Source organism: Equus caballus, chromosome 16 (assembly GCF_041296265.1).
Source record: "Equus caballus isolate H_3958 breed thoroughbred chromosome 16, TB-T2T, whole genome shotgun sequence".
Taxonomy (NCBI): Eukaryota; Metazoa; Chordata; class Mammalia; order Perissodactyla; family Equidae; genus Equus; species Equus caballus.
The window spans coordinates 65,363,945-65,376,969 of record NC_091699.1 but is presented as its reverse complement, the minus strand read 5'-3'; the positions used below and the strand labels follow the sequence as shown (position 1 = coordinate 65,376,969).

The window sequence follows — 13,025 nt, the reverse complement described above, 5'->3', positions numbered from 1 at the left end:
GGAGGGCCAGTTGAGTACTGGGAAATAGGAGTGAGAGGGAAACTTGTTTTTCAGTGTTTGTGTTTTTATATTCCTTTCAAAAAGAAAAATAAAGAAAATAAATGCCATTGGACCACAGAGGAGAGGCGGTTGCATTCTAATGAGGGATTATTGGGAAGGCCTCTTGATGGAGCTCTGACATGAGTTTTTCCTCTTGGAGATGTCCCCTGTCATAGCTAAAGGACATATTTTATGATCCTGTACTATCCCACGGCTGTATACTAAGCCATAGGGTTTTCTAAGTATCGTAAGCAAATATGTGGCTGGGTCATAACTAGTAGCTCAAATTATTTAGAGAGTTAAATGTTCTCAGTTCCATAACCCCCACTTCAATACAGCAACGTGAAGTTGAAATAAATACTCCCAAATTTAGCTTGATTTTTAGCTAATGAAGAACAAACATTTGTAAATGTGGACCGTGGTGAATCTGTGCTGTTTGCATTTAGGCAGTAGAAAATGTCTGTTCTGTCATCTGCTTGACTCTATCCAAATTATCACTTTAAAAGAATTTAGTTCAATGTCACTTCTATCTAAGGCTTTGAAGGTTACAGTGAAGAAGTATCTGGGTCACAATGGAAAAGTGAAAACCTTACTACTTTTTACTCTGGGCTAACTTATGAGAATAAAAACGTCATTCTTCTTTCAGAGCTCTCTGGCACAACTCTATAACTTGTTATTGCTTTGCCCTATTGCTTTGTTAGCCGGCCAATGTGAAATTCCATCACTTTCAAATATGAGTGTGGGAAGTGAGAAATAATCCATCTCCATATTTAAAATCTCATCTTTCCTGTGCCCTTTTCACTAAGGACCACTGTGTAAAAAGCCTTTCGGATTGTTTTATTTGAATAAAATGTATTCTTGGGAGAGATGTGAAAAAGAATGTTTTCTATAGCACTGGTTTGCCAGCTGTTTTATATGGGCATTTGATATTAAGTGATACAGAAACCTTATCTTATTACACTAGGAAAGGAATCTAATGTGAAGGCTGTGTTGGTATTACAATAAAAATGACCAATAACTTATTAATCTTGTGCTACAGTGTTACCCTGAGGATAGTATTCATGGTTCTGACTCTAACAATATTGCCTGTGGACATGAAAGACAAGCCAGTGCTGTTTATTTCAGTGTGCAAATAGGATTTTGTGTGGTTTTCTACATTAAAAAACATTCTACCCTGGGGTTATTGATATATTCATGTTATTTTTATTGTCAGTGAAATAGGATTCCACCATATTGTTACTGACTGCCAAATCCCCTGAAGATGACTTTTCTGCAGGCAAAATAATGTCCTATCAGTGACCTAAACTTGCGTTTTCTGGGCTTCTGGAGACCACTTGCTTTAAATGCCAGAGAATCAACTAACTCTCTGCATTTCTTAAAAATATTAAGTTTTTCAAAGGCCAGCTCAGAGTTCCAGAGATAGGCCATACTTAGGTAACTTCTCTTAGCCACCTCGGCATTTGGCATTTTGTTCATTTGAAACCTCTCTAGGGGTAACCAGTTCGTCTTCCTAAGGCAAGGTTTCTCAACCTCAACACTACTGACATTTTAGATCAGATACTTTTTAGTGTGGGAGCTGTCCTGTGCATTGTAGGACGTTTAGCAGCATCACAGATACTCTAACCACTAGACCCGAGTAGCAGCACCCCCACCCAGTTGTGACAACCAAAAATGTCTCAAAATCCTGCCAAGTGTCCTCTGGGGAGCAAAATCTCTTCTAATTTAGAACCACTGGGCAAAGTATAAAAGGAACACTTGTCATACACTTACTGTTATGTGAATTTTGGCAAAGAAATATCTCTTAAGAAAGTAAACTTTTCCTAGGAAAATAGTTTGTTAAAGAATTAATTCCCAGTTTTCTATAATAGCATTTGCAAGGCATAATGCTTATATTACCCGATAAAAAAACATAAAGTCACATGTTTAGAATTACCTTACTTTTGTGATTATGGCTAAAAACTTCTGTCAATTTTCTCTTTCCTGTTTCCCAATAACACGACTCCTGTGCTTGAAGTATTTATTTGGATGTTCTTTTTTCTTTGATGTGCTGGCCATGTGAAGGTGCTTTCAAACTTTGATGGATACGTGGCAGGGGCTGAGAAAAAGCAAAGAGACTGGGAAAGTCATTCTACAGTTCTCTCTTTGGAGTCTGGCTCTGTATATTTTCTTGAGATGTGGTACCTCTAAGCCTCGGATGCAACAGCAGCCTCTCTTGACATGGTTTAAGCAAAGGTTTCCTGTAAATTCATCTGGTTTATGTTTGGATTGGGAAGAACTTATTTCAGAATACCAGAATTAGGGGATCAAGATGGGGTGCTGAGTCTGTTCTTCCCAGTACATTTTCCATTTTAAATGACTCTCTGACTTGAGTGGCAGTACTGGAACTTGGTGGAAAGTATGAAATATCATTCTTGTTCGATGGATAGGATTAGAGGAGATAGAACAAAAATGTATTAAATTTTCCCCCAAGGGTTCTCTTTGTCAGTCTCAGTTTACTTGACTGGTTTCTTTATGTTTCTGCTATTTTCCCCATAGAATTTCCTGTAAACTCTGCCTGTCAATCCAATCCTTATTGCTTTCAAGTTTAATACTCCAATTGGTACATTTTACAAAATAAACTAACCACACTAGAATGTGATGCACGGTTCGTGCTGTTGGTATAAGAGGCTGAAACTAGGTTTATGACAGAAGTTAGACCACTGCGTGGTGAATGAGAAGGACTGTTTGTGGAGCGGTCATGGCTGCTTGTCATGTCATTATGAGCCCCAAATAAGCTTTTCTGTTTACTGTGTCATAAATAAGATCTTTCAAAGATAAGATCCAAAGAAGATTTTTAAATGCAAACCATGATTTTTGTAGAAAAAGACTGTTTTCCCTAGTTACTAATACCTTTGCATGTTTGGAAAGCAGGTATTGGTTAAGCCTCCACTGAGCATTTACAAATATGCAGTGCTTGCCTATCTTCTCTGGGTTCTCTCCCCTTGGCTTCCTACAGGATTAGGGACTCATCTTCTATGCTCCCACCATCTCAACATTGACCATCCTATAGTGTAATTGCTACTTCTTTCCCTAAGTTGTTCTGCATTCATTCATTCAACCTATAGTTATTATTGACTATGTCCCAGGCTCTGTTCTAGGCAACAAAGCTGATGTGTCTTCAGCTCTCTTGAAGCTGACATTCTACAGGGAGAAATAGTCAATGAAATGATTGTATTAGTCAGCTGAGCTGCCCTAACAAAAAAACCATTGATTGGGTGGCTTTAAACAGTAGCCATTTATTTTCTCACAGTTCTGGAGACTGGAAGTCTAAGATGTAGGTCTAGTCAGTTGGTTCCTGGTGAGGACTCTCTTCCTGGCTTGTAGACTGCTGCCCTCTCATTATGTCCTCCCATGGCCTTTCCTCCATATGTGCCTGTGGAGACAGGGAGCAAGTTCTCTAGCGTCTCTTCTTATAGGAACACTAATCCTATTGGATCAGGGCCCCACCCTGATGAACTCATTTAACCTTAATTTCTTCCTGTAAAGCTTCCATCCCCAATTACAGCCAGAGTGGGAGTTAGGACTTCAACATATGAATTTGGCAGAGACACAAACATTCAGTCCATAACATACATAAAGAAATTTTTGAACACTGCTACTTCACATAGTGATAAGAGCAATGAAAAAAATAATTTAGAGGAAAGGAATAGAGAAAATTAAGGCAGAGATGGTGCTTGCTACTTTAGCTACAGGCCTCTCTGAAGAAGGGAAAGTTGAGGGAGACCAATAATGAGAAAGAGGTAGCCTTAGGGAGATTTGGGGAAATGAGCATTCTTGGTAGAGAGAATTGTAAATTCAGTGGCCCAAGATGGGAGTGAGAATGAGAGGATTATGTGACAGAAGAAAGTCAGTGTGGTTGGATCCTAGTTGGCTAGGAGGAGAAGGGTAGGGGAAAATATTAGAGAGATAGGCAGTAGATTGATTGTGCTAGCCAAAACTGGAAATTCAAGTTTTGTTATCATTGCAATGGAAATCCATTGGAGGGTTTTAGGCTGATCAATGTACAGATAAGATACAATTTAAGTGGCTAAATAGAGAAACTCCAAAAAATGTTTTAGAGTCTGACTTATCTTTGGTACACATAGTAAATGCTCAATAATGTTCCTAAAGTGGAAGGATGGATGTTTTCTTACATAGTAATTGATTTTTAAGTCAGGTTTATTAGGTATTTACATAGAGTATACATTCACTCTTTATAGTGTATAATATTATGAGTTCTGACAAGCACACGGTCGTGGAACCACCAAACAATCAAGCTATAGCACAGTTTCATCACTTCTCAAAATTCCCTCATATGTCTTTGTAGTTAACCCCTTCCCCCAACCCAGCCTTTGGCCTTCACTGATCTGTTTTCTATCCTCATAGTTTTACATTTTCCATATTGTGATATAAGTGGAATTACAAAATATAAAGTCTTTGGAGGCTGACTTCTTATATTTAGCATAATTCACTTAAGATTCATCATCATAAAAGTATCGGTAGTTCTTTCTTTTCTATTGCTTAGTAGCATTCCATTGTATGGATGTACGACAGTTTGTTTATCCATTCAACTGAAGAATATTTGGCTTGTTTCTAGATTTTGGCAAGTATCAATAAAGCTGCTATAAACATTTGCATTAAGTTTTTTGTGTAAACTTAAGTTTTCATTTATCTTCAGTTAATATCTACCAGTAGGATTGTTGGGCTTTATGGTATGTGTATGGTTAACTTTATGAAAAACTACCAAGCTGTTTTCCAAAACAGCTGTACCATTCCGCATTTCCACAAGTGATGAATGAGAGTTCCACTTTCTATGAGTCCTTCCCACCACTAGTATTGTCTTTTTTTTTTTTTTGGCCATTAAAATAGGTGTGTAGTCAGTATCTTTTTTTAAACGTCACAACTATAAATTTAGAGATCTGTTGAGTGTGGATAGTAAGGATGTAATGTGTATTGGAATAATTTTTTCAACTATATTTTTTTTAACCAAAAGATTATCTTTAAGCAAAATTATTATCTTTCCTGAGAGCTAGGTTAAATTTAAGACTTTTTAAAAATTAAGATAGTTCCCCAATGCTTGCTTGAAGACTTTTATAAAATATAGCTTTAAAGAATTTACTCCTTGAATCGTGGTAACCTTAAAATTCATCCCTCCTACATTCAATGGGAGTCTTCTGGAATGCTTCTTTAGAAAGGTAACCAGTGCGATTCTCTATTCAAAGTACCAGTGAACACTGAGGGGTGATGAAGATTTTGTCCCCAACATTCTGACCTTGGTCACACTACTTTTTAAAAATTAAAAGTAGTAGTTGACTTTTGCTAAGAGTATGGCAATGTGAAATAATGACTCCATTATTCTTGATACACATTTTTCCAGTCTGTCCTCACTTCAGTGAAATACTCCATTACAGGCCACGTGGTTTTGTCTGTTCTGTGGCTGACCACTCCAGCCTTTCACTTACGCATGAGACAGGAAGGAAGTAACAGGATTTAAAATTCTGTTGAAGAATTTGAGCATTAGGTAACTTGTGGACCCTAAGGCATGTCTGAGCAGAGATGGGTGTGTCATTCATTTCAGTACCTAGAAGCTACCCTTCTCTAGACCTCTAGAAAGATCATCTCTCCTCTGATTTGTGAAGCTCTGATTTTGCCCAGTATTCTTCTATAATTGTTCGATGAAGGGCCCTGGAGGACTAGAAAATTCAGTGATTTTTACACGTCTATAGGAGTAGATCACATGGATCCAGAATCTTCACCAATACTTTGATTGAATCCAGAAAATGTTCCTATTCCCACCTAGACACAAATTGTCCACTTTCTTCCCTTTTCATGGAGAAAGCATTTAACTTCATTTGTGCACGAGGGCATAGACTCATGCCTGGCACAAATTATCGAGAACCCTCTAAGAGCTGATCCTATTTCCTAAATGAAGAGATAGACGCAATTTGTGTGTGTTTAACATTAGCCATCTTTATAATGCTTAGTGCTGTCGTTTTGCCTTCCTTTCAAAGAGCTTTAGAATGGCATTGCCTTTTTAAAAAAACAATGCCCATGGCTTTTCTCCCCCTCTTGGTTAAACATACTTTTATACTTACCTGGCATAACAGAGATTTTGTGCGGCCAATTTTATAAGATGAGTCAAAGTTGTCATTTTATTCAGAAGGATTTATTTCTCTTCATGGAATCAAATACTATAAATCTCCTGGATGCTCCTGTTAACAGTTGGTGGAAACACACAAGGGTGGAACTCTGTCTTTCCCAGTGGCGCTTGGTGGCATTTGATTAGCGGCCAGGCATGCAGCAGCTTCACGAATCTTCTTTTTTTGTTTTCTGTTTGCAGATTTTATTCTTCACCGTACAGTATTGCAACCAACCGCATGATTCCACAGACATCTATCACGCCATTCATTGCTGCTTCCCCTGTCTCCACATACCAGGTATGTCCGATTCACCTGCCGCATCTCAGGAGAGATCTTTCTTGCCAGTAACAGACTATATAAAGGCAAAAGGGACACAGTAGAATTTTTTTTAAATTGTCCTCATACACTGTAGTTACATCTTAGTGTAATAACACTCAAGTTATTAATTAGCCTACACTTTCAAGGGCTTGTTTGCATCTGGTTCACTGAATAATAAAATCCACCATGATTTTCATTCTTCCTGCTGAGTTTCATGATTATGCTACTTTCCAGCCAAGATTAGTACAGCTTTCTCACTGAGAAATTATTTTGTTTGTTGTCTGTTATTTTGGTTGTCACCTTCCCTGTTGTGTCTTTCCTAAAAGCACATTTCTAGCATTCCCTTCACTCACTCCAGGATATTTTATCGTTGTCATCTCCTTTTGTCACAGTTGTCCTCTGTATCCATGTAAAACGACATGGATGGATGTTAAATCATTTTTTCCCAAGAAATAGGGAAGATTATTGAAGTGATAAAAAGTCATTCCTTCTTCCTGCTCTTACTTCATTCTCAGTTCCAAAGAGGCCAAAAGAGACCTCAGGGGTTCCATGTGTTGAAACACAAGAAAATCCGAGACTCAATGTGTGTCCTAAACCAGATGTTGTAGCTGGTTAATACTAAGTACACAGGTGGATTGAAATAGTCATACTTCTCCCTCAAAAAATACTGCTTATCTTATCTCTTCGAGTTATCAAATATGTGATATTACTCCCTGCTTCTCTTTACCTCATATTGTTCTTCAGACAGTTCTTCTAATTCTAATTAGAAAGTGCCTATAAATGCTACATATGGAGAGTATCTAGTGTCATTTTTTAAAACTTTGGAGAGAAAGAGAAAGTGTGAGAGAGAGTGCAAGTGCGTGCATGCATGGATTTCTCGATATTTTGCAGATGGTGGGGGTGGATGTTTTACAACGGGTAAAACTATCATGTTGCTGACTGCTACTAATTCAGTGAAGTTTCACCTTATTCAGCCACTACATACTTCATTTCAGAATGTCCCAGCTGTCACAGCATCAAACTTGAGACTATATGCATTTTTTTCTTAACTGCTTCCCCCTGTAGCACGTCATTTTCATTCTTTTTCTACACTTAGATTCTTGATCCATGTTGGTGGGTGAACAGAATAGACTTTTGTGTGAATTGCATTCAAGGGTCTCAGAATGGTTGATTTCTTAATTGCCTTTCCTTGGGACCCATGAGGCTACGTGCAGGTGCTGTTCAGTTTTTGTTCTTCCTGCAGGCCTGCCTGATTGTAATGTGTGTTTTTGTTTTTTTTATCTTTTTTTCCTAACCTCGGCCTGTTTCAGCCAAGACCACCCATTGAGTCCCAATGTAGAGCACTTTGGTGACATGAATAAAATATCCACAGAAAAGTAATTTCACTTGGGAGGGCTCATAAGTGGAATTTAACTCCAGCTCTCTTTTTTCAAAAAAAGAGTTACAGCAATTTCCTATGTTGTTGATTCTCATCTTTCACCACTTCTTTTTATTTTTTAAATCTAAAGTGCATTGACAATTTCATTGGTGTGAATATACTGAAAACAAAATTTTCAGGGTTCTCTATGTAACAATCAGCTCTTACAAGCTGATTTTCTTATTTGGCTGACAAGGCACGTTTCAGAACAGTTGGCTGGCTCAAATACTCATTTTTATTTGCCATACCAGTTACCACGAGAAGAAATATCACAAACTTGCTTAACTTGGGTTTAACCCAAAGCATTCCTCAAAATTTCTGGTTGATCTCCTTCATTCTTACCCCGACTTTTACCACTTGGACTTACTTCCAAGATGGGATCACTTGAGAATTTGAAGTTAGAACCAATGACAGAAAGAGAGGAAGTCTTAGCAGTCAACTCTTGCCTCTTTCATTATTTGCCTGTGTATCCCTGGGAGTTGACCTCTAAATAGGAGGTCCCCGAGGCCTCCCAAGACTTTAATCTCCAACACCAACCTCAAAATATGCTCCAAGGCCCAACCTGGTCTGTGTGAGCACTGCAGTCAGCTCCCACAAAGTAGGAATTTGCTTTACTTTTCACCATTTTTCAGGGACCAATTTAATCAGGTCCAAGAATTTCCTTTCTGTCCTTAGTTTTGAGCACTAATTAGCCGTAAAGTCAGATGGACTCCACTTTCTTATGACCTAGTGTGACTCCACTGAACGCAAGAACCAAGTTCTCTCTGTGATTGCTTTGTGCTAATAAATGCTGTTTGATGCATAGGTCCAGAGTACTTCATGGATGCCTCATCCGCCATACGTTATGCAACCAACAGTAAGTGTTCTCAGTCACCTGAGGCTAAATATTTCTATTATCCAAGTGCAAGCTTTTGTAATGCATAGAAGCTTTGGGGTAAAGCTTTTGTTATATTCCATAGCTCTTTCAGGCAGCCGTATTTTCCAGATAAAAAGCTGTTCCTGAAATTCTACAAAAGCGTGTACAATAGATAGATAGGGATAGAGAGAAAGAGACGAGAGAGAGAGAACAAATTTATTGGAGGAAATAGCAGTCAACCTTCCAAGCTGATGTCTACCATTTGTTACGAATGGGGAATTCATGCAGGAACTCCATGCAAGAACTCTGAACTCTGGACAGTTAAATCCATTATGAGAGGAAGTCCTCCTGTTTTCCTTCTCCTTCTGTTATGCTTCGTTTTCTTCAGATGCAGTTTGGTGTGCTTCAGGGGCGATTTTGAATATCATAGCCAAGTGTTGACTCAAAGCAATATTTTTGAAATATGAAGGTAGTTGTCTACTGATAGATGGAGATATATAGATAGAGAGCAAGGTTGGTAGATAGTTTTTATGTTAACTGACTAGAGTCATTCTCTTCTTCTTTAGCGGAAAATTTCTTCCAAAGATATTCAAGCTCTGTTTTCTACTTGCTAGATTTCCCATTTTGTGGCACAATATTACATCAGTCCCAAGTGAAAAATAGTACATATTCCATTAGAATCTATACTGAAGGCTCATGATTACATTTATCTTTGTCTAGGTCTTCCAGGGTTTCTAGCTGTAGAGAGGTACAAGATAGAGAGTTTTCAATAGCAATACAATCATGAGAGTTTGAGGTAAGGGAAAGAGCCCTAGACTGAAAGTTGTATGACAAGGTCTCTGGTGTACTCTCCTGGGCATGCTCACCTCTGTGCCTTTGTTTCTTTTTCTGTCTCTATACTTAGAGCTTTTGGGAGGATCAAGTGAGAGACCATATGTGAAAACAACAAAGTATGACATGCTATGCATTATTATTACCATTATCTTTTTTATTGAATGTATTAGTTGTACAAAGAAGAAGCAGAGCTACATTTTGACCGTTTTAAAAGCTAAATATAAAGAAAGTAGCACATGTCAAAGACCAAGGAGTTAAATACACAGGCATCCATTTCCTGGACTCAAAGGATCACAGCACCTGGTTTTCATATTTGAGCTTTGTCCGTTTTTTTTTTAAGGAACATTCCATGTTGCTCCTAATGTTTTGATAGTTTGTTTTTTATTTAAAGAGTAAAATATATGTAGCTTACTACAGCAGAACTTTAGACTATATTTTTTTGCAAATCCCTCTATTTACTCTTACTTACACACTTTGGGGGCTTCCTGAGTTCATCTGGTCTATGTTCTATAAATCATACTAACATGCAATGAATCCAGGCTACACTTTTCTATCCAAGTCATGAGGTAGAATTTAATTTATGCTGCCAAACCAATGTATTGCACAGAGTGAGCCAACACAGGAAAAGGGAAGAAGTCCTGCCAATTTCTATACAGAAGACTTTCTAGAAGGAAACAACTACCTTCTAAAACAAAATGTGTTCACCTAAAGAGCACTATTGCTAGTTTAGTCCTCTCATTGAGGTTAAGCATCATCTTGTTGTGGCCAAAAGGAATTCACATCTGGCAAAATCTGAATACTTTTCCAGATCTCAAAGTATGTAAGATTCTACAGTACTTCTAGAGCTGTGAGGAGAAAGGAAAATGTTTGTATGCATCTTTATTTCAGCTGGCACTCAGGACCTTAGCAAAGTTTTTCTTGACCTCCTCCACTGCAGCACAGCTTCAGTCCCATTTTTGGATGTATGATTTCTCTTACATCTTCCTCTAGCAATAGCCGTGTGTGTGTGCGTGTGTATGTGTGTGTGTGTTAATTTGTCCCCTTGGATCTTCTTTGCTATGGCAACTGCTCACTGATAGCTTATCACTTCCTATGACTAGACTGTGCATCATGTTTGAGCTTAGGTCACTTGGTTTAAAATGTAGTGTTTGTGGCTGGGACAGATTCCTGGAAAAAGGAATGGCTGGGCCACCCACCACTTTGTTGTCTTTAACATGGAAAAGTTGGCTAAACAGTGTCATGGAAACACAGAGTTTGTGCCATCAATCTTTGCCCTGTAATAATCTTGCTGGTTGTCTATACTGCATAAATAACCTTATCCAGCTGGTCTTAATTTCATCATCAAAGTGGGGGTTAAATTAATCCCTCTATGATACTAAAAGACAAAAATACTTAAGTAATCTAAGGTGAAGAAACACAATACCTGGATCTGAGAAGAATGAATGAATGACTTGATGATTAATAGCATGAATTCTTGGGTAGGCTCTTTGGGCTAAGAAACCCTTCCTAGCTATGGAACTTTGGGTAAGTAAACTTTCTGCACCACGGTTTCCTCATCTGTAATATGGGCATGATAATACCTGAATAATTATACATTTTGTTCATTAAATGAAATAAGGTATTAAAACTCTTAAAATAGTGCCTAATAAATAGCAAGCACTCAATAAATTATTATTATTATTTAGTTATATGAGTAGACTGCACATTATGCTTTAGATTAGCCCAATTATGTAAAATGAGTGTTGGTACAAGAAGAAAATTGAGAATAAGCAATAATCACCTATTTCTACCCCATTCATACTATTTATTTAACTTACTCTGCTAATGAATTTGGTGGAGGTAGCCTCTGTGGCTATAAATAAGACAAATTGCATAGATTGATACTTTTTTCATTTATTTACTAAACCATTTAACGCCTAGTAGTAAAAAAAAAAAATGGCCCATGGGGTACCTGCTTTATATCAGTAACTGGAACCTACCTTTTAAATAAATTCAAATTGTCAATATCTATATGATATCTCAAATATGTTGCCCATAATTCTTATTTGCTTACAACTGTTCTCCTGTCTCACGTTTTCTCTTCCACCAATTTGAGAACATCTTATGTATAAGCTCTCAGTGTAGAGGTATGTTTTTCTCCCCCATCACTATGAATGCACACTGACTCTCATTCTGGAGCCAGAAGCCCTTCAGGTTCTTTTCATGCTTGACTCGAAGGACTCTAAGATCTCAGCCAGGTTTATATCTGAAGAGAAATCAGTACTTAAAGTAGAGCACAGTGCCTCAGGTCTTTACCAGGTGGATGAATGGTTAGATTGGAGGGGTATCAATCGGCGAGAGAGAAATGAAATAAATGATGGAAGGCAAGGAAGGCAGTAGTAAAGGGACTAGAGAAGAACAGAAAGCATAAGCATATAGCTGAAGTTTGCCACTTAAGTTTGCTTCTTGGGAGATTTCATTCTCTAAATTGTGTACAATGTACTTTTTTGTAGATTTAGAAAAAGGTTCTGAGAGGCTTGTCACTTTTGAGGAAGAGGGGATCAAAGTCTCCTCGCCTACGTTCTAACTATCACACTGGTGTTTGCGCAAGAAGACAGCTCTCCATCACTTATCAGACTTTGGGACTTTATTGGGTCCCCTGGGAAGTTGTCAAACCCCACTTAGGGCAGCAAAATTGTTTCTGTTTGCACTTTATTGTTGTTCACCTGAACAGACACTGGGGAGAGAGCACTGTTAAACTGAATTAGAAATTCACTTTCTGCTCTGAGGAAGTGAAAATGCTGACTTTGTCAAAGCAATCGGATATTTGTTGCTGCTTCTCCGTGCAGGGTTCTGTACTCTACTCTGAAATCTCACTATTACACTGACAGAATTTTAATAGGAGATGGATTGCACCAAATATCTACTCTGCATAGCAACATGCCACATTGGAATCTCATATGAATGCACAATTGAAATTCCTGTATTGCAATACGTCAGATAGTTTGTTAAATCTGTGCTGACAAGGAGAAAAGATGATAGTTCCCGAGATGAAGCATAGTTCTGTTCCTTCAAATTTTATTTAGGCTCAGTTGAATCATAAATCTCCCATTCTTCATATGGTTAGCATTATTTCATCTCAAACAGAAAGGTCAGCTTTCATTTTTACTTAATTACAAATTGGTTCTCTAATTACCACATTCTAAGAAATGAAGATGCCTTTATTGAATCATTGGAAGATTTGTTGCTGTGCATGGCTAAATTATGACTTTTATGATTAATAAACCTTAAGTTTACAGCTAAAGAGTTAATATAAACTTCCTTCTACAACAAGGCTTTGCAAAAACCTCCAGAACATTTGATTCGGTCATTCTTCACCTGTAAATAGGTAAGGCTTAAGACTTAATTTTACAAGTTGTGTTCT

The 13,025-nt window shown here is 37.8% G+C and overlaps 1 protein-coding gene across 17 annotated transcripts in view; it reads left to right on the top strand.

Annotated features, from left to right (window-relative positions):
- Positions 1–13,025, top strand: part of RBMS3 (RNA binding motif single stranded interacting protein 3) — a 1,248,509-nt gene that overhangs the window by 1,135,863 nt on the left and 99,621 nt on the right. For 11 of the 17 annotated variants that reach the window (XM_070238079.1, XM_070238076.1, XM_070238078.1 and 8 more), the window contains 2 exons: positions 6,398–6,494; positions 8,738–8,788. In XM_070238079.1, the coding sequence (XP_070094180.1) occupies positions 6,398–6,494; positions 8,738–8,788 (148 nt within the window). The remainder of the gene's footprint in view (positions 1–6,397; positions 6,495–8,737; positions 8,789–13,025) is intronic. The other 6 variants (XM_070238087.1, XM_070238085.1, XM_070238082.1 and 3 more) reach the window with 1 other exon arrangement.